Source organism: Colletotrichum truncatum (genome assembly GCF_014235925.2).
Source record: "Colletotrichum truncatum strain CMES1059 chromosome Unknown Contig_0010, whole genome shotgun sequence".
Taxonomy (NCBI): Eukaryota; Fungi; Ascomycota; class Sordariomycetes; order Glomerellales; family Glomerellaceae; genus Colletotrichum; species Colletotrichum truncatum.
The window spans coordinates 568,510-589,780 of NW_027222407.1; the positions used below are offsets into that span (position 1 = coordinate 568,510).

Genomic DNA, 21,271 nt, shown 5'->3' on the forward strand with positions numbered 1-21,271 from the left:
TGTTAGTCGTTCGTAAAGAGTGGACGGGCTGGAGGGGTAATAACACGGAGACGACGAGCGACTGGCGATAGGCTGTAGGCGACGGAAAAAGAGCCACAGGCACTGTATGTGATGCAAGGATAGGATGTACCTTCCCTGATGTTCTAGATTTCCACTGGGTAAGACAAGCTGGGAACCCTTTTTTGTGTGTGTGCCTGTTAGCGTAACGGGAAGGAAGAAAGAATAAGAGGTGTCGCCTGCCTCTGGTGAAAATATTGCAGTGTTTGCTGGGGGCAAGTTCAATGTGAAAAGGTACAGCTACCTACCTACCTTCCTTGAACTGGTTGTGAGGTACCGATAGAGGTCAGCTGGATACCCCCCCATTGGCACCAATTACGGCATTACGGCACAGGAAGGCGGGGGTCTAGCCCAGCGTGGACACCCTCACCCCTCGTGGCTGCCTTTGATTCTCAAGTCGGACGCGAGCCGACAGAAAGTTATGTTCTCAAGATTGGAAATACATTGGATGGGATGTCCAGGACAGCAGGTGGTACCGTAACCGCCCCAGAGCTTCCAACTACTTTCAACAACCAACCAGTTTGGGTAGGTAACCTTGAACAGGTGGTACGCGTCATTCAAATTTGCCGGCAACCTCAGATTAAATACCAGGAACACAAATGCTGGGATCACTTTGCCTCGACGGATGCCCCCCGTGAGTGAACGTTACTCCGTGCAATCCACACACTTTAATCTACTACTTTCCGACCTGGCAGAAGGTACCTCCCCATCTGACGTTGTCATAATGGTACGCTAGGCACCCTGTGCGTTGAAGGGAACTCCCATTTCCAAAAGAACCACCCCTAAATAAATTCTGTTTCCAATGGGATCCAATGGGTTGATTCAGCGGCCGGAACCACTGCACTAGAACCTCCCGCCATCACAGCGCATAGCATAAACCACCATGACAAAAACATGCGCGCCGAGTCGCCTCCCGCACCGCACACACCGCAATCGCATTACCCGACAACGAGACTAACACCAAGACCAAACGGGTCAGATATCCGTCGCCGTGCCCGTACCAATCCATCTTTCATTTACAGTCCCTGGCCTCTTCCATTGATTGTACCGTCTTGCCGCGCAACCAAGCATTCTTCCACCACCCATGTCGCCATGTATCTTATCCTTTAAGCCTGGTGGCTACGGCGCACTTCAAGTTCTCCGTCCCTCGCCATCGCCGTCGCTGTTTTTGCTACCTCGGAGATCTCTTGGCTCTGCACTGCAAGTCATTGGTGGAGGGCAAGAGCTGGAGGGCACCAACACAGCGGAAGCCAGGCGGCCAAGCACGCTGCACATGGCGATCCCGTCCCCAAGTGGCTTGGGTACAACAGTCGGCCGAGAGTCGAATTCCACTGCTGGAATCTCTTTCTCTATTGAAACAAGACAACTATTGGTGTGCGTCTAAAAACCCACTTTAGTGACACACCCATCTCAGACACAGGTAGGATAAACTGATGGCTTGGCTGAATCATCGCCAGCTTCTCGGTCTGTGCTTGCTTCTTCTGCTTCAACGACAATAGTAGAGGTGCATAAACGAAACTGGAAATGGCAAACACTACGAGCAGCGGCTCGTCCGAACCATCTCTGTCAGTGCTGTCACCTTCACGTCTTCGCTCGGGCACCTTTGTAGGGCCGAGAGTGTCTGTTGGACGCCGATAATTGGCACACTTTTAAAGGACCAGGCATTGCTCGGTTTCTCGTAAAGTCGTCGCTCGTCTTGTTTCAACCTTTATTCTGCTGTTTAAACTTCTTGAAGCCTCTTCTGTACTGCTTGCCGAAAAACTATTCACTCTTAGTGTTTTTTTTTCCGGGGCATTTCCCGTTGAAGCCGACCTGGCAGGCTCGATTCCTTCAACTACTTACCCCAACAATCACGCCATGCCTGCCAGGGCAGGGACCCTCCAGGCTCCTCCCCAATACCCCGGGAAACCTCGCCCAGATATACTGTGGTGTGCTGCTGGGCACTCGGCCATCAAACCTTGAATGGAAATTCGGATGGCATGTCGTTGATTATTAATGATTCGCAGCATAAACTTCAAGTGTCAAGGCCCTGGAAGCAAAATAGCCCGTACCTGAGTGCAGGTTTAGTGGTGATTGATGACAGCAAGCCTATGTGCCACGCACACGCACACCCCCTCAAACCTGGTCGTAATTTGTGTGCTTCTAGCGGCTTCGCCCAATCTCTTGGAACTTTCTTGGAAAGCTTGAGTGGACGCCATTCCCGCACCACAGCGGGCGCCCTATTTTCCAGCTGGCCGCCGCTGAAAGCACGCCCTACCACATCAATTGGGAGAGCGAACCTAGCTGTTTGACAAGGAGCAGTAATACTGCTTTTCTAAATGACGCCGGCTATCGTTTTGATCTCGTTATAGCAAATCTCTCATTAGGAATGGGCAACCTTCTAGAAGATTAAATGTCGCTGATCAGCAGCCCACCCGTCACCTCACAAGAAGCAGCAGAAACGACAATCCCCAGATGCCCCCCGTTCGCTAGCCATCCCAAAAGCCGCTGATCGCTGATTATCGCCGGCAGTTCCTTATCTGCCACTTGAGCATCACCATCCCTGGCCTACACACAATGTGATTATCGGTCAGCGTGACTCCTTCCTACCTCTTCGTCCAAGTTGTTTGCTCTTGCAACCAACCCCTCCCAAGTGTTACCACACCTAAGCACGGCCAAATCCTTCACCAGCCCACACACACCTCCTGTTATACTACCTGCTCACATAGAACGTCCAAGGCGTCAACGACCGCATATGCTTACGGATTTGAAGATGGACCGGAAAATAATACAACCCAATCATGGCGATTCCTTTCCCTTCCCAAACCCCCAGCCCCCCAAAACCCCAGAGGAAGCTGGGGGATCACGGCACGAACGGCATCTTGCGGGTGACTGTCAACCCAGATCCAGGCACCACCCAGCACGGAACCGCATGGCGCCCCGACGGGACCACCACCTCAATCGAGAAGGTAGCAGAAGAAAAAGAAGGATGTGAGAGAAAAGAAGCTCTCACGGCACACCACAGTAGTTTGCGACAACACCCGAGCCGAGCACTCCGATTGAAACGGGAAGAGGAGAAACATTCTACGGATACTTACACAGCCTCAAGCTGGGCGACGCGCCCCATCCACCCAAGTGGGTTCCTCCCCTTCATTAACGCGCACAACAGCCATTTCGCCAAGTTGCCTGACGTTGCGGATGGCAATGGGCCTGCGGTGGAGAATAACAAAAAGTTCCCCGGCCTTTCCCCAGTCGGTTCAGCCAAGACCTCAAAAAGAACCCCCCAAGGTGAGGAGGGTTAGGGAGCGTGCAACAACATTGCCCAATTTTCCTCTTTCGTCGCTGCACTCCCGACATTGACAGCAACCGCGTACCAAACAAACAACCTTGATGGTAGAAATAGAAATAAAACAAGGCTCCGCTCTTAGGGTCAGGAGCACGTTGCGTCGTTGACCGTTTTCACTTGACCGAACCGTCGTTCCTTCGAACAGATTGGTCTCGGCGTCGTAGTTTTTTTTTTTTCTTTTGCATTTTTCGGGTGACCCCATCCATCACCCTAGGTAAGCCGTTATTACGTACGACATATTTACGCAATACACTTAAGGGAATTTTATACGACCGGTGGAGCTCGCCAAAGAAGGGGGAAGGGGGGGACGGGACTCTTTTTTCGCATAGCTACGGCATACAGAAGGTCAGCGCTTGACTGCCTTGGCAGGCATACCCAACGAGACGAAGCTTCATAGAGAAAACGGGCCATATGGGACGAACTTTTGAAATTTTCTCTTCTCTCTTTTATTTTCCTCTCGTTTCGTTCCCACTTTCGGAGGTTCCTTTGTTAGGTCCCTTTGTTAAAATTGCATGGCCCTCACTCTGCAGGCGTGGCACGATTCACAATGAACCAGCCCGTGGAACCACATGCCCATTCAAAAGGTCCTCCTCGTGAGCCGCAAAAGAATGAAAAGATGATGATAATAATAATAATAATAACAGTCAAAAGCCAAGACCAAACCAAAAAAAGAACAAGACTCCTCCCTTTTTGTTACAGGGAGGTTTCGAGCAAGGTATTCCCGCAGCGGCTAATGGAACTTCTGCAGTTCTAGAGCGGACCATTACCGGTGGACTCTAATGTTTGTTCCGTGTTTGCCTTCTCACTACCTGACCAGGGGAGGGGGCCCAGAATCGGTGAAAGGGTTTGCCAAGGTTTTCCAATGAGCTCCAATAACCCGACGTCAAGGTTGTCATCACGAGCCGCAATGTCTGCTGCTCCTTGCGCCGCAAAAGTTCCGGGCAAGGATAGCCCGGGGTCGTACAGTAGCGGGGGCCGCGGGTTGAAAGGTCATGATTTCATGATGTTGAACACGTTGAGAGAGCTCGGTTGCGCAGTCCATGGGTAAAGATCACAATTATCACAAGCTTCCGAGGATGGGTATTACTAATTGTCGTCTGTTCTCATTAAAAGAACCGTCGAAACGGATCCTTCGCGGTAGTAGTTTGTGTTGTTGTTGTTGTTGGTTTTGGTATGGTACAGCATCATCATCCAATGTCCTGGCCTTCCTCATCCCCTTTTCCCCCTTTCCTGTCCTCCCAGTTCCATCCCCTTCCATCTCAAAAGGCATAGCAAAAAAAAGGGACGCCAAACTTTTTGTTGTTGATGCTTTCCCCTTTTCCCCATTCCCAATCTCCCGGAAAACCCCCCTCCCTTTCCCTTTTGCAAAATGTACAAGTTCCCCTCTCAGACCACTATCCAACTCAGGTGGGTTGTTGTGAAAAGAGGTTGAAGCGTCGTTGCGCGCCTGCTAGCGGTCCTTAGAAAAGTAGGGACGAACGCCATCAGCGCGCCAGATGCAAATGCTAGAAACGCATGCGGCGTAACAAAACATAAGAAATGAAGATAAAAAAAAAGTGTACAGGAAACGGTGTGAAAATCCACGCCTTTGCCCTGTGAACTCCTTGCAAAAGAAACGAAGTGGGATATAACTTTTCTCTTCCTTCCCCGTCGGTATCTTTTCAATAGTCGTGACGGTACTATTGGTGACTGTGAGGATATTGATGATATCGGTAAGTATGTGTTTGCGTGAGGTATAGCGGTAGCGTGTGTGATAGGTGTCCGGGCGTTGAAGGAAGTTGTATGTGAAAAGTCACCGCCGATAGGTAGGGGCATGAGATGACAAGTTCGGAGTATTTGGTGTTCTCGCCGGTACATCAGTCGAAAGCAGACAGAGACGTCTTCAAAAAGCAAAGAAGCTTAAGCTGTAGTCGACCTCTGTACCAGACGGCCTGAAAGGCTGATTTAAGCAGTGGCCTGAGAAGCACCGCGACCGCGAACGCTGCCGCGGCCACGAGCCTGACCGCCGCTGAAGTTGCCACGGGCATTGCCCTGGCTACCGGAGCGGTTGCCCTCGAAGCCACCACGGCCACGGCCGCCGGCAGGGTTGCCACGACCACCACCGGCGGAGTAGTTGCTGCCACCGTAGGCAGTAGCCTTGGGGCGGCGGGGCTCGACAACGATGTTCTCGCCGTTGACGATGTGGGGGTTAGCAGCAACGGCAGCCTGGTAGCCGGCAGGGGTAGCGAATTCAACGAAAGCGCAGTTCTAATCGTTCGTTAGCTACGAAGTTCCCCTTCACATCAAGAATCTAGAACGTACCTTCTGGCGGTTAATGTCGAAGTAGGTGAGCTCTCCGTGACCAGCAAGGGCAGCCTTGAGATCCTCTGCCTTGACCTTGTCAGTCACGTACTTGACGTAACCCAACGTACCGAGGTTCTCAACAGGGGCCTGGGAGATCGACTGGGGGCGGTTCTGGCGCTTGGAGTCAGCGCCGACGGACTGCCACTCAGCAGAAGGAGAGCCCTCCTTAGCGGCGGGAGCCTCAGCCTCCTTCGCGGCGGGGGCGGCGGTGGGAGTAGGAGTGGCGGCAGCAGCGGCGGGGGCAGGAGCCTTGGCCGAGGCGGCAGCAGGAGGAGTGGCAGTCTTGGGAAGGGGCACGGCAGCCTTAGCTCCAACGGCGGCGGCGGCACGGCTGGCCCACGACATGGGCTTCATGGGAACGGGAGCGGGAGCGGGCGTGGGCTTCTCAGGCTCGGCGGCGGCAGCCTTGGCGGGGACGACAGGGGTAGGAGAGGGGTCGGCGGGCTTCTCGGGCTCCTTGATGTCCTCCTCGGCAATCTCCTTCGCGGTAGCCTCAGGGTCAACGGTGGGCGCCTCCACCTTAGGCTCGGCGGCCTTGACAGGCTCGGGAGCGGCGACCTCGGCGTCACCGTTGGACGAAGCGGCATCCTGAGGAGCGCTAACCTCCTCCAGTTTCTTGTCGACCACTTCGGGGTCGATGACAGGGGCGGAAGCCTCCTCAGTAGTCTTCTCAGCCTTGGACTCAGGCTCAGCAGCGGCGGCCTCGACAACCTCCTCAGGGGCGGCCTGCTCCTCGGGCTGGGCCTCAGCCTCGGCAACGGCCTCCTCCTCGTCCTCATCGTTGATATATCTCAGGATGTCGTTGACAACGAAGTAGCCGGAAGGTTGGGGGGCAAGGACGAAGGTCTGGACAAACTTCTTGGGTTCGGCTGACTTGATGGAGCTCTCGCCGATGACCTGGATGACAATGTTGTCGAAGGAGGCCTGGGAATCGACGTTCGTGATTCGGACCTTGCTGTTTTGGAAGTCGAGCGACTTGATTCTCTCCTGGATGGCCTATAGAGAAATGGTGGTCAGTGGATGATCGGGATGTGATGGACTGGAGGAGTGACATACTTGTCTGCCAACGGAGACATTCGCAACCTCAGCCTCCATTCCGTAAACGAACTGGGAGCGCTTTCCATAGAACAGCTGCAGACAGGGGTTAGTATCATCGGCGCGTTACAGGTGGGATAGATTGGATGCATACGTGGAGCTTATCCGGGTTCTTGCTCAGAGTGGTGTAGTATTGCTCGACAAAATACCAGCCAACCTCATCTTTGCTGAGGTTGCTGTTGTTACCAGCTGATGCGGCGGCATCGTTCGTAGCGGTGGGGCCTGAAAATGATTGTTCGACAGCGTCCTTATACTGGTCCGGGTGTGTGTAGTTACCGTTGGTTGCCATGATTGCTATGTGTGTGTGCGTGTGTGTGTGTGTGAAGATCTAAACTGTGGCGCAATCGGACCAGAGGATGAGAGGTGGTGGCCGGGGAGAGGGAGGTAGGAGGATAGGAAGGCGCAGAGGCTCGGCTCGAAGATTCTGCGGGGCTATTCGCTTGCTTGCGGGGAGGTCGTTCGCAAAAGGATGCTCGATAAAATAGATCTTTGTCCGGCGATGAAATGTTAGATGGACGAAAAGCGCCAATGAGAGGAGAGGAGATGGAGGAGGAGGGGGAAGGGAGATGGAGGGATGCGTTAAAAGCAGGTAGCTTGGGCGGAAAGATGGTAAGATTGTGGTGTTTATCTTACCTTAAGCTGCGATGGTCGTAAAGGAAACGCTCAGAACTGACTCGAAAGGTGTGATGACGGAACGAGGATGCCCGGAAAAAGGGTTTTGACGATGTTGCGAGGGGCGGGCTGGGTAGAGGATGGAGACGCGTGACAGGAAGCGATGTGCGGAGATAACGTAGCTGAGCGACGTGGATGGATGGGAGGGAAGAAAAAATGAATGTGCACAGTTCAGGACAACCTGGGATAAAACCTAGCTCAAAGAGTGGGTTTTTCGTGTGTGCGTGTGTGTCTACTCGAAATCTCTCTCGTCGGAGGGGGGCTAAAGCGGAGCGGAGCGATTGCTGAGAAGAGGAAGTGGAGGATTTATTTTTTTTCTGCTCGTTTGCAGTTGTCGTGAAGTGAGGAATACTTTTTTTTTTTGGTGCCTTCAGGCTTTGGGCCAGGCGCAATTTGGTGAAGGGCAAAAAAATTACACAATTCCTAGATCAAGACGTGCCCTGTGCTCTCTGGGCCACCCTATGCGGCAGGTCTGGCTTTGCCTGGGAAGCTGATTACCGACCGAAGTGGGGTTGGCGTGCACAGGTTCCAGTACACTGGAGAGCTCCAAGAGTACCTTGACGTCTGGGTTATGCAGCTGTATGGTGATGTACTGGGAAAACCTTTGAGGTATCGAAATGGGGGGGACGTCTTATATAAGCAACGTAGCATGCAACCAAAGCTCGCAGTGGAGCTCCCAGCTCCAGGATGGGAAGATGCCATTGTCAAGGAGCAATGAGAACTGCCATTGAGCAATGTCTTGACCCCCTAGACATCCGCTGCTTTACAATTCACTTTTCTCTTTTCTTCTCACAGCATGTGTGTCTCTTGACGCAACCTAAATGGCCCTTACCCCAAGCCTGGCCCCTTCAACATTGGAACCCGCTAGGATGCTGTGGCAAGGTACCGAGGTAGGGAGATGACGCTAAGCAGCCAGTCAGACGCCAAAGCGGACTTCATCCTTTGTTCTTCTACATCCTTGTGCAAAAGCGCTGTTTCTGGATCTGTTTGTCTATGCCAATAGGTTTGTAATAATACAACATGATTGCTTTTTTCTTTTCCATTTCTCTATAATCCGGATCCAACATTGGTTTAGTCAGTCCATCCAAACACCTCGCTTACAGCCAGTGTGTTGGACCTGACTCCGATAAAGGTAATGACAAGCGCAACTATGTCTATAATCAGCAGCAGTGCTGCAGCCATCATGAAGCGAGGACAGAACACTCTGTACAGCATGAGATGTCTTCTCAGCCAGCCAGCCCATGCCATTGTTGCAAGAGACTCCACAGCAAGGTAGGCGATGAAGATACCCATGGCCCTGCTGACACTCTCTAGTACGCCTTTCCTCTTAGGACCGACCTTCCAGAGCACGATGAGAGGAATAGAAACCACCGCGACAATCTGGGCGCCAAAAGTGTTCAGGGCCACAACGATCGGGGTCCAAGGGTACCGAATGGAGAAGAGAGGAATGAATGCGCTATCCCACTGGATGCTGCTGAGAACTGCCTGGTGACCAGTTTTGAAGTAGCCAAAGTTACCGAGGACACCCAACATGACCGGTCCGATGGCTTCCGTTGTCAGGGAGTTCAGATCAATAATCTCCATGAGCGACATAATCTGCCAGAACAAGAGCGCCAGTGCACCGCCTCCCATGGGTTTCGATAGGAGGATGCAGGCCCCAACAATGTTCATGGGCAGAAGGAGGTAACGAGCACCATTGGTGTTGCCGTAGCCCAAAACAGTGATTTGGGTGTTACCGTTCTTGCCCGGTGTTGTCAAGATGGAGACCAATGGCGGTGCCCAAACGAACGCAGTGGTTCCGGCAACGAACACTAGAGCAAGGATAACTTGGGCGAGATAAACACCCGTAGTTTTGAGAGCCTGAGCTGGCAAGCTAGGGAACCACTCGCCGTTGTCGGCAGCGTCGAGGACCCAGTAGCTGGCCGACATGAAGAGACCAACACGGTATACGTATCCGATCCAGGCCGGTGCAAGGCCCTCCCACGACCGCGATGGCAGAAGGAAGGACTTGATGATGGAGGGCAGGATGAGGGCGACAGTGAAGGGAATGACCAACTGCCACGTGGCAGAGGTCGAGGAGGTGGCCGAGGCGTAATAGGTTGAGGTGCAGTATGGCATCTGCTCCTCTCGACAGAGCTTGGAGAAAGAAGCAACTCTGCCCAGAACAACGAAGAGGACGGAATGGTAGATTGCAAGAGTACGCTCTCTCATGGTGGGCACCGAGAAAGCCGCAAAAACGTTCACCACACCGAAGGTCGTGATGAAGAAGAGAAGAATAGAGTCCTCCCAGATAGTGTACGAGTTTGAAGCGAAGCCAATTGACTGGCTTACGGTGAAGATGACAGCGAGCCAGCCCCAGATGTTGTTAGGCACAAGGTTGAGAACGGATTTTCCAAAGCCAGACAGCGAGATCAAGACACCGATGGCACTGGTTAAAGCAGCACCGGCAACGGAGTAGATGAGATCTTCGGGCGTGGTAAAAATGGAGTAGCCAGCGCCAGCAGCCGCACCAGGAACGGCGCCAAGAATAGCGGCGAGTAAGATCTTCTTGTGAATGGTCTTATACGATGGAGTAGAATCGGGCTTGATCCCCTGAAGCTCCAGCTTCTTCTCGGCCAGGTCGAGCTCAAGGTCGTCAAGAACAGCAAAGTCCTCCTCTTCATCACGGGAAGCGTAGACGAGAAGAGTGACAACGCCAGCTGCCATGACCACAATACCAGTGACCATTTTGGGTACATCGAAGCGAGCCCAGAGGTCTTTGCAGATGCGGAGAGTCTCCTCTTGGAAAATGTTGTAGAAGCCATACGCCTGCTCATACGACTGCCACTGCCATGAGCGGTCTGCCTTCCTCCAAAGATGCGCGACATGTCCTGCGGTGGCGCTCTTAGATTGGTCAATGCCACGGGCGGCGAAGTACGAGTCTTGGTATCGCTGTATGCCAGCGGCAGTCACCCGCGACACAGATGCAAGATTATCCCAGGCCTTGCCCTTCTTTCCAGCAAAAGCCTCCTCAATGGGTCTTCCCAGGTTGTTGTACGGGATGGGGATACCCATAAGCAGCGACAGGGTCGGAACAAGATCGATTTGGTTGACTGGTCGAATTTTTGCCATGCTGGGAGGCTCTTTGAATTCGGGCTTTGTTCGACCAAAGAAAGGATGCTTCGAGTACATCCAGAGTGCTGCCTCAACCTCATCATCACTCTCTCCACCATGGTCGCCCTTGCTGTCCATACCATGGTCTCCCATCACGACAAGAAGAGTGTCATCATCGATTTCCGCAGCGAGGTCACGGATGAATGAGTTCATTTGCTGGAGCTTCGCCGTCATCGCCTCATGGTCTGGTCCGTATCGGTGGCCGGCATGGTCAACGCCGAGCAAGTGACCGATGAGCAGATCCCACTTGCCCTTCTCCTCCTGCTTGAGGAGCGGGAAGATGTGGTCAATAACCCCGTTGTCAACGGTGTGAAGATCCCAGACATTGAAGCTGTCGTACGCCCTACTGGCATTGGCTTCAAAGTAGCCTGGGAATAAGGACAGCCAGGTATCGTCTCCCAGATGCACAATCCGCTTTCCGGCATCCTTCAACTGCATGAGTAGATTGTCTTCATCAATGGCAGACCCACCAAAGCTGCTGCCAATGTCAATAAACGTCGGTAGCGTGCCTGTCGTAAGACCCTTCAACCGTTGAAGAGTTGCCGTCGGCGGGTCAGCAATGAAGGGGCGTAAGAAGGCATGCTCAGGAGACTTGACAGCAGTCTCGTACATGAAAGGAAACGCATTGTGAAACGGCGCATTATCCTCGACGGGAACCGTAAAGTCGTATCGCAACGCATCGATGAGAACAACAACAGTCTTGTCGAATGACTTGGGGTGCCAGCAGCCGCCCTCAACAGTCCCTTGGCCCTTCCAGCTGGACGTGAGCTCCAAAGGCGGCGCCGTGCAGTTGGACTTCTCATCCAGCACCAGCCGCGTCAAAAGGAAGCCGCTGATGAAGAATGAGATGCCAACAACGTGCAAGATAAGCACCCACGCCCAAAAGCCGACAGTCCACCACCACCTGCGCTCGTACGCGTCCTTGCGCCGGGACTCGAAGACCTCACGCTGTTTCTCGAGCAGGGCTGCCCTCTCCTTCTCGGCCTGTTTCTCTTCCGGGGTTCGGCTAGCCTCCTCGAGCTCCTTTTGCCGTTTCGCTCGCGCGTACTGCTCGGCAATGGCCTTGTAGTCGGCTGCCGGCGGCGCAGCCTTCGATCGGGGAGGTTTCTGCTGCTGGGGCATTGTGCAGTAGGTTCGGATGGATACGGCTGATTGGGTGGGAAAAGAAATAATAGAGAAAAAGAAATAAAAGGGATAAGATTAAGGTCGGCACTCGATGGCCATTGGACTATAGGAAGCTGGAGCAGCCCCTGTTGAAAACCGACGTTGTGTGCTGCTTGTAGATGGGCAGGCTTGAGAGAGAGACAGAGAGAGTTGGTTGTAAACAGCCCAAGTGGTTTGAGAGCTCAAATTTCGAGGTGTCTGTTCCGGGCTGCCGCAGTGGTGCGGGCCCAGCTTTGGTGGGGCGGACGGGTGCATCTCAGGGACCAAGGATCTTTGTACCTTTGCGGCCACCAGCCGCTAAACCACTAACAGCATTTGTATTACTCTGTAGAAGTAATGTCATCAAGGTTCAGTCTTGATTAGCCTGCCTAATTCGATGGCGTTGATCTCAATCCTGCTGGGTGGGAAATACGATACCGTTATGCAAATTTATTTACCTGAACAGCATACATATGATATATTCATTCAGAAGCAGCATCGGCTGGGGTTCGTAACCGGCGCCTATAGCCAATATTGTGTCATTCACTATCTGGCAGCGAAAGCCAGGGTTGGTGGCAATGTGCAGCATTTCAAAAGTCATTGCCATGATGAGAGCTCGCAGTATAACATGGTTAGCAAAAACCGCATGAAGTTTCGCAAATGCCAGGTACGACAGGATTTCAACAACGTCTTGTCTCGTCAGCGTCAACTAAGAACCTGTTATAAGTGAGTCGGCTACGCTCCAAATTTGGTATGTTCATTAGGCAGTTGAGATATCATGAGCCCCGAACAGGCTCTCTAACTCACCGCCGGTAATCGCGATGTCTATGGCTATGGTGGTCGCGGTCCCTGTCTCTATCTCGATCCCTATCCCGATGCGAATGCCGGTCTCGATCATCGCGAGTCCTTTCCCTCTCACGATCCCTCTCGTCTCTGTAACTTTCTCCTCTGCGCTCCTTACGCTCAGCACGCCGCTTCTCCTCGTCGCGACGATATTCGTCCAGCCTTGGCCGGCTGCTCTTCTTTTTCCCACCATGGTTCCATTGACCCAGGTCCTCCATGCCTTCAAGCTTCGTCGCACCCAGACCAAGCTGGTTCTGGCGCCTCTCAGTCGGCCTCTTCTTATTTGGACCGCGCATCTTTCCGTCCCAGCCCATACCACGTAGCAGAGCGGCGCCAAACTCGCCATCCGGAATCGCCTCGTAGTCTGCGAGTGTCGAATCGTCGCCCACGTGCTTCATATCCGAGCGATAGGCGTCTTCCTCGGAAGCAGGAATCACTATGTCCTCTTGGGGACGCTTCTTCCCAAGCAGCGCGTCCATGGCATCTTCATCTGCCGTACGTGGCTTCTTCTCTTCTGCCTCCTCAGATCTTCGATCGTCCCCTCTGGGTTGTCGTGAGTCCTCGTCCGCCGATGCCTCCTCACTAGTCTTGCGCTTCTTGATGGTCAAACCCCATTGTATCTGCTTGTCCGCGTCTGCGGGCTCCGTCTCCGGCTGCGACGCGCCTTGTTGCTGCGCTTGCGCCTCAGCAGGCAGCAGGTTCTTGCCGCCTCTCCTGCGCGCACGTAGTTCGTCCTTCCAGTTGCGATTGCTCTGACTCGAGATGACCAGCTCGCGAGGTTTCTTCTCTTTTCTGTCTGTATCGCCGCCGAATTCTGTGATCGTCTCGTGTCGGCCGCTGCGGTGGTTGTCACGCTCGCCGTCCGAGTCCGAGTCGAAGCCGCGGCTCAGCGCATTCGTGCGAGACCGCTTGCCCAGCGACGTGGGTGGTTCTGGGAGCGAGGATTTCTTGCTGTTAGATTTTGAGCTCGACGAGCCGCCGAAGCTAATCGCGATCCTTGAGGGCTTGGAGCTGTCGGACATGATGCGTAAAAGGCGTGGCCAGTTTTTGCACCTGTGGTTGAAAGAATGGCAGAAAAGGCGTCGGTGTTGCAGGCGGGTTCACAAAATAGCACTGCACTCAACTTTCTACGTCAACATGCAGGGCTGCGGGTCGTTGCCTTATGTAAGGTGGGGCGCATTTTTACAGCAGTTAACTAAAACAGACATACAGTAGCTCTATCTAACACGCCAAACCACACATTGCCTCCTTGAGCTGTCTTCGCTATGCTACGCTCCATTTCCTCACTTATGGTTAATAAAAAAAACCTAGCCACTTTAATTTTTTTAATTTAGAAGGCGAAGACCTGGTCCTCGAGCTTGCTGACAGGGCGAGCCTTCTTGAAGCCCAGGCTCTCGGCAGTCTTCTTGAGGCCGCTGACCATAGGTGGGGGACCGCAAAGCAGAAGCTTAACATCATCGGCGGCCTTAGGGAGGAGTTTCTACAGCAGATGTTAGTTCTGGCGGAATAGCAAGGTTTATTGGGAAGACATACGGTGATCATGTCGCCGGTGACATAGCCGACGCCGCCGGTCCAGCCCTCAGGGGGCCTGTCCAGAACGTAGTGCACGCGGAAGCCGCTGTCCTCCTTAGCTAAGGCGTCAAGGTCCTCCTTGAGCAGAATGTCCTGGGGCGTAACGTTGGCGAAAATGAGGTCGATCTCAGTCTTGTCGCCGGCGGCGCGGCCGCGGATGACAGCGCGGATGATCTGGAGCATGGGAGTGATACCGGTGCCACCAGCAATCATACCAAAATGGCGGACCATGTTGGGAGTGTAGACAAAAGCGCCCTTGGGACCCTTGACCTTGAGCGTCTGGCCGACCTTGAGCGAGGCCATGTGCTTGGAGATGTTACCGGTGGGGTAGGACTTGATCAAGAGGTCAAAGTAGCCGGGCTGGTGGTCGCCAGAGATGGGGGTGTAGGAGCGCACGATCTCCTTGGTGGTGCCATCGGGCTGGGGGCATTCGGCGCCAATAGAGATGTGCTGGCCGATGGGGAGACCGAGGACATGCTTCTCGGAGGGGAGACCGAAGCGGTAGCTTAGAGAGCTGTCAGCGACGGATCTAAAGTCGCGGAATACAGTATGAGGGGACCTACATGGCGGTGTTGTGAGAGAGAATGGTCTTCTCCTTGAGCTCAAAGTCCTGGAAGGCATCGGGCTTCAGAACCTTCTTGATTTCTGCGCGCGGGGTCGAGTCAGTGGTTAATACCGAATAGTTCCGAGAGGACTCGACTCACGCATGGAGTTGAACTTGTAAGCGGCCAGAGCAAGCGTCAGGGGAACAGCGTACACGAGCCATTCACTCTTGACGATGTACACCCCGAGGACGAGGAGTCCAGCGGGGATGTAGATGTTGTCAAAGTACGTGCGGGAAGTCAACGAGTCGGCCATCTTGAAAGCGGCGTTCTGGAAGCTGTTTTCTCCACAGAAAGGGTGTATGGGGAAAAATGGCTCTAGCTAGCTGGAGTTTCTTATCGGCTCGATCGGACCTGGAGAAGAAGAAAAAAATGACAAGTTAGCTGGTTTCACAGTTCCCCGTGGTGCTTTGGTAAGATTGGAGTGAGCACTGACCGGAAGAACAGCTGCGGTGGCAGATCTGTCGCAGTCAACTGAGTAAAGGAAAGACGGAGCTCACGTATCTGGTAAGTGCGAGCGTGCAACCAAATATCATGCGATCGCGGTGGGACAGCCCCTCCAATTTGTTGAGCTACTGAATTTCTGCCAGCCCTCGGAACGGCGAGCGGTCAAGCCTTTCTTTCCGCTGCAAGGGCGGCGGTGTGGAGGCCGAGGGCGGCACGTAACCCAGAGCCGAATACGGCAAATTAATCCGACGGCACATAAAGGCAGAAACCCCGACTTCGGGGTAGTCTACAAACCTCCGACAGTCCTTTCGGATTAAATTCGGGCTACATTCGGCCACCCCGCGTTGTTCCAGCTTGGCCGGTGTCAGTCACTCTTGCTTCTGATCGCTTTAAACCAATAGGTTTCTTGTGCTTTAAGATGGCCACTGTAGAAGAGAGAATAGGTGCGGCATGGCTTACAGACTCGCGCTCATTAGCAAGCTTGGCAAGCTGTGCAGAGGATGCCATGATGCATCTTTGGTGCCTTTGCCAGGGGCATCTATTATATGCTGTGCACTTGCCAGCCTAAGTATGCACACGCCGCTGGAGGGGAGGCCAAGGGAGCGATCTTGAGAGCTCTTTAGGCGCCCGTTGTTGTGGTGTGCCATTGCCATGAGGTCCACCAGTGTCTTCAACCGCCCGGTTGGGAGATGTAAGTTATTATACTATGAGTTCATTCTGTTCACAACTTCAACCATCCAAATGAGCAATGACCCGGATCTTGATACCAGTGGAGCCAGATTTGAGGGAGTTGGCCTCATGTGACAGAAGGAACATTTTTGACTGGGCAAGAAGAAACTCCGCCTCTTTTGAGGGACCCTCCTATATAATGCATCACTAATCGTATTAGGCCACTTATCATCTTCCTGGTGTACGATACAATAAGGCTTGATGATGTACATGCTTCTCGGGAAACCATATGGCACAATCAGTGTTGTGAAGTACTGGCCCCAGTGCTGCGTTCGATGATACTTTGGAGATGGTCGTGACTCTCTCTATTCTCTATTCACGGAAACTTGACAGTCAAATGACACTGTTTCTTACCAAACTCAAACCAATCCCAAAGAAGCTTCCCAATCTCAGCAGAATTGTAAAAAAGGCTTCGTTAGGCTTGCCAGGCCCGGTACATCCGTGGTGCTAGGTTCATTGGACCAGCACGAGCGAGTAGCGAAAACGAAAACGATGACGAAGAGGATGAGGATACTGCATGAGAATGGGGGGCGGGCAACGTTGTTATGCTCTGAAAAGGTTCCTGGTCAGACAGCATACTGAGCAATATCGATAGAAAAGCCAAATTGCCATCACCTCAATGGTCCATGCGACGACAGCACCGAAAGACTCCATACAGATGCAACCATCATCGAGACAAGCTGACATTGTCAGCTGTTATTATCAGTAGAAGAACAAAGAACCAACATCGTCGACATACTAACGACAGGAGAGATGAAGGGAGTTGAAGCAGGGTGCGAGTTTCGTGGCAGGTAGGTGACACCGCCCAGTCCTGTGGTCGAAGAACAGGAAAGCACAACATAACGATTGTTAGTTCCGCATGAGCATTACCCAGTTAACTCAAAGTATCTGGGGCATTGCCAACAAACAAGCAGTTTTCATTGGTACCGAGCCTACTTGAAAACCAGCATCATCACATCGTTATTCAAGCAGGAAAGGAGGGCCTGGGTAAGGGATGGTATAGGCCGTCTTGACATCATCAATGTCGACAACGCAGAAAAGCGTATAAAGAGACGCCATATATTGACGACACGTTCATGCTTCCGCAGTCCTAAGAGTGTGATTCGGATGAGACAGAATATCAATCATGGTCGAAAGGAACCCCTGCTCGGAACTGCTAAGAGAACCGAGCGATTCCATTGACTTCAGCGTTACAAGTGCTGGTAGAATACCGCTGCCGCAGCGCCATCTTTGGGTGACTGGAAGTACCATGTCTGACCAATACCCATTCCTTCTCCTTTAGCTTGCTTGCTGTGCGGTGAGGCGAGATTCCAGGCATACGACAGCTTGCGACAGATTACATTCCTTGTCATCATTGACAACTAAGAATCATATCATTCCACAACGATGACAGTTAAAGATCCCCAGTCGAGACAGCTGCTCGTGAGATAAACGTGGTCATCTGAACACTGAAAGCGTCACTGGCTCGTGGTTACTCCCATGAGAGATATGGCTGGAGCTGGAATGTGGCGAGTGCCCCCTCAGCCACGACGCCACATCACCGCAGTACCCTCCGCGTCCACCACTCTCACTTCGCTAAAGAGTGATCAACGCGAAGATCCAGCCAGCTGCAAGAAGCGAGGACGTCGATCCGCAGGGCTTTGATTCCTCCAGACCTTTCATAGTGCTCGTATGCACGCGAGATACACCCCTCGATAACGAGTGTCCCCGAGGTTCGACGCGTCGTGACATCACCGCCGTTTGCTTCGCGACGCGCTTCTCGGAGAACCGGGGAACTGAGCTAATTACTATCTTGATGAAACTATGTGAAAACCCCTTTGATCAATCCAACGGCTCTTCGAGTGATTTATTCAGAGCTTAATCTTTTCTCTGCTGAGCCCCCTTCCTGTCAGGGGCATAGTGTGATGCGAACAGACCCAACTATCAAATTTGAATGATGAAATGGTCACCGTGCCAAAACTGTTAGCCGCATGCATTTGGCAAGGCGCCGGCAGCAACGGCGCCAAAGTTTCGCCAGGCTGTCATTCGAATGCGTGTAAAGGTCGAGCTGTCAATGAAGCCAAGTGGGCGACCTAATACCGCGACGGCGGGTCCAACCAGCTACCCGAACAGAAGATCCTGTCTGTTCGAATGTCCGTCGAAGCAGTAGCTTACAACTACTACCTCTCGTACGAGCTACATAGGAGATCGATCGATGAAAAGAAAAAAAAAGTAATTGGTTATCCAAGAATGACATCACCGCAACCAGTGACAGGGCAGAGACGTGAAATGTGGCATGTGGTTTTAGCGGCAAGCAACCACATACTTGAGTATTACACACTAACAGGACGAAAGGATTCAGGCAAGAATGAGGATTCTGGGCATACCACGGGGGGTTGGTGGGAATCCGGGCAGGCGTGCGGACCCCGTTAGGAAATCCGCCTGGCCCGATTCTAAACTCACGGCCAGCGCGGCTACTCTTGTCTCACTCGACCAGGCATATTTGTTTCATGCGACCAGATTGAGGTTCATCGCATGAATGTAAAGGCCAAGAACAGGAGACGTGTTCTGGGGTAGGGCGGTAACGTAGGATAGTAGCGTAGTACGGAGGTAAAGCTACGAGTTGAGCTGCGTGGGATAAAACGGGTCTTGGCCGATAGCGGTGGTCAAAACGAGACCGGCCGGAGATATGAGCGGTGCCGGGCGCCCCCGCTTTTGCAGCATTGTCGCCCCGGGCACCCGTCGGGCTGGATACGGGAGGTCCGTGCCTCTGTGCTTAAGAAAAAGGAAAAAACGTGCCAGTATGTGCTCTGCATCGCGCCAGGGCGCGACATGTGCTGATTATCACGATGTTACACCGCGTGGTATGCGTCGAGTCGTGACATGCGGTGCCTATCATCATCCCCCAGCACCCCTTATGTCCCCTTTGATTTGCGTTTGGAGAGACCCTGAGACCCTGAGACTGAGATAAACTGGATATTCAATGGATAACTCACGACGTGCTCAGGGCAACGGACACACAAACCCCCGTCATTTCCAGAAACGCCGGGACATTTTTGATTAATTTGTGCTTGGCTGAGATGGAAAGCGGGCTTAGGCGGGCAAGGCGGGATTGCACTCTCGATTCTTGAGGCCTAGGAGTTCGCAAGCGAGCAGCGGACAAATTGTGCGGTAGTGGCTTAAGGATGGTCCCCTGTCCCGACGACGATCAGGGACGAGTCGCAATCTTGACAAAGTTGCCTCCAACCCACATCAAAGCCCCAAAATTGGCCGGTGCGGGTTGGTTTCATATTTTTGTAGGCTGGTCGTTCAGGCGATCGCGTTGCCGCCGAGCATCCCATTCCTTGGACCTGGGAAATTGGGGGTTCGTCCTCTCCTTGAATTGGGGGCACAACACCAGAGGAATAGCCGCACCCCTTCTTTTGCATACCGCCCGTGGGCTTTTTGAAATCATATCTTGCTATACGAGACCGGCTGTGTGGTATGATGACGTTAGCAGCCACACCGAGCCCTCCAGCTGATTGGCAATGTCGTGCCGTTGTCGGATATCTTGCCGAACTTTCATTCTTGTCCCTCCGTGCTCGTTCTCGGTACAACGGCGGGCAGCATTATTTCTGCTCCCAATGGTCTTTTCTCCTCGAGTCTCTTGCATATGAGGAGGCCAGCTGTGCCCGGTCGGTGCTACAAGCTGTAGACAAATGAAGGGCCCCCCTAAAGAACCCTCCCTCGTATCCGTATAAAACGGGGCTGACAAGGCCTGGCCAGGTATGGAATTGGGCAAGCCTGCCTCATCTATCTCATTCCCCGGGCAGGAAAAGTCTATTCGAAGGCACCAGGGGGCAGACCGTGAGGGCTTTTGCGATAAGCACCGATAGTCTCGAGAGACACAATATTAAAGGCGCGGAATAACCGCAGCCGGATGGATATGCGGCGGCCAAGAGAAGGAAAGTGTGCGAAGCTGAGGATTGTCCAGATTGCTTCAAATTTGAGGCAATCTTGGAGAAATCGAAGTTGGCCGGGGCGCCCCCATTTCGCTAGATATTGAAAGTGGCTTGAAACGACCCTTATTTTCGGACTTGACCGGGCTCTTAGTTTCTCCGCGGGTCCCATGAGCCTCAAATTCAAATTCAAAGAAGAAACAAAATGGCATGGAAGAAAAAAGAACGCACAGTAATGAGCGATAAGTGGGGGATCCATCACGGTCAAATCAATCGATGATCATCATGAGAGAGAGAATCAAAGGCGGATGGACAGCTGGGTTCCCAAGCGCGACCAAGGGCGACGTACATGGCTTGGCATTAGTGCGAGCATGTGTGGCAGCAGGGGAATGGAGCCACCGGGCCATTCAAAACGAGAGGAAGCTGCTCGCGGCATCCATTGGCATGGCCGCATCCTGGCGGGCGATGGAAGGAAGAAGGATACGCGGCATGGAAAGGTGGATGGGGGGTTTATGCACTAATACATTCGTGATTTTTCCCAGGGTAACATGACGCTATCAGCCGTAGCCCACAGTGGCCCTCGAGCCATTATCCACAGCCAGTGGACTAGTAGCGGTTTGCACAGACGGCTTGGTGGGCATGATTGAGCAGGTATTTTGGTATTTTTGGAGGCTGAATATTGTGCCGGCCGGTAGTAGGTAGGCTTGCCGATTGTGTTGGACGACTCAACTGCACACAGCCATGCTGCGTACGTAGCCGAGTCTTGCGTATTGTCGACGTGTAACGGGGAGCAATAAATCCACCTCGGCGTCGTGGCGTTCTGCGGTATTGTGGTGGCTGTACGTGGAAGCGGAACGCGATGGAAATGTGGAAAATGGAGACGGCGCCGGAAGAAGCTGCTGGTACCAGCACTAGCATCGTGGCCTGAGATGCTACATATACAGTAAGTGAGGCGTGTGTTAGTGGGGAGGCATACTACGGAAGCGCCATACAGGGCTCATCTCCAGGAATGACTGATATGCAGAGCTTGAGAGCTGCAAAGCTGCCGGGCCTTGTTAGCCAAGTCCTTGGTGGCCCACCTCCCTTCAGGACATGACCCACGTCAACTGTACATATCTGTGTATGCATAATGGCGGACAGTATCCGTATGTTCATATCAGTACATACAGAGAGCGAGAGGGTTTCAAGAGAGGAATTCATCAAGGGTTGAAACATAAAATAAGCTGCGAACAAAACATCGCTGGATTTGCGGGTGTGTGTGTGTGCGCGCTTGCGCCCATGCCCCATGACCTGACCTTCTTTTCAGCTGGCAGGTCAACCAGATATCCATGCCCATCTGAAAAAGAGAACGAGCGGGGTTTAAACAAGAGGAG

At 53.0% G+C, this 21,271-nt stretch overlaps 4 protein-coding genes across 4 annotated transcripts; all 4 read right to left on the reverse strand.

Moving 5' to 3' along the window:
• Positions 1-5,326: 5,326 nt before the first annotated feature.
• On the reverse strand, positions 5,327-7,109 carry CTRU02_213623 (NTF2 and RRM domain-containing protein; the record flags this gene model as incomplete). The annotated part of the gene is made up of 4 exons (XM_036730041.1): positions 5,327-5,629; positions 5,684-6,721; positions 6,782-6,856; positions 6,915-7,109. 4 exons carry the CDS (start codon positions 7,107-7,109, stop codon positions 5,327-5,329), a joined length of 1,611 nt encoding a protein of 536 aa, XP_036578302.1.
• Positions 7,110-8,563: 1,454 nt separating this feature from the next.
• CTRU02_213624 (GPI ethanolamine phosphate transferase) lies at positions 8,564-11,767 on the reverse strand (the record flags this gene model as incomplete). The annotated part of the gene is made up of 1 exon (XM_036730040.1): positions 8,564-11,767. The coding sequence occupies one exon, from the start codon at positions 11,765-11,767 to the stop codon at positions 8,564-8,566; it is 3,204 nt and encodes a 1,067-aa protein (XP_036578301.1).
• An 824-nt stretch (positions 11,768-12,591) lies between these two features.
• On the reverse strand, positions 12,592-13,653 carry CTRU02_213625 (g-patch domain protein; the record flags this gene model as incomplete). Its single annotated transcript, XM_036730039.1, has 1 exon — positions 12,592-13,653. The coding sequence occupies one exon, from the start codon at positions 13,651-13,653 to the stop codon at positions 12,592-12,594; it is 1,062 nt and encodes a 353-aa protein (XP_036578300.1).
• Positions 13,654-13,961: 308 nt separating this feature from the next.
• CTRU02_213626 (nitrate reductase) lies at positions 13,962-15,061 on the reverse strand (the record flags this gene model as incomplete). The annotated part of the gene is made up of 4 exons (XM_036730038.1): positions 13,962-14,111; positions 14,165-14,708; positions 14,767-14,848; positions 14,908-15,061. 4 exons carry the CDS (start codon positions 15,059-15,061, stop codon positions 13,962-13,964), a joined length of 930 nt encoding a protein of 309 aa, XP_036578299.1.
• Positions 15,062-21,271: the final 6,210 nt, after the last annotated feature.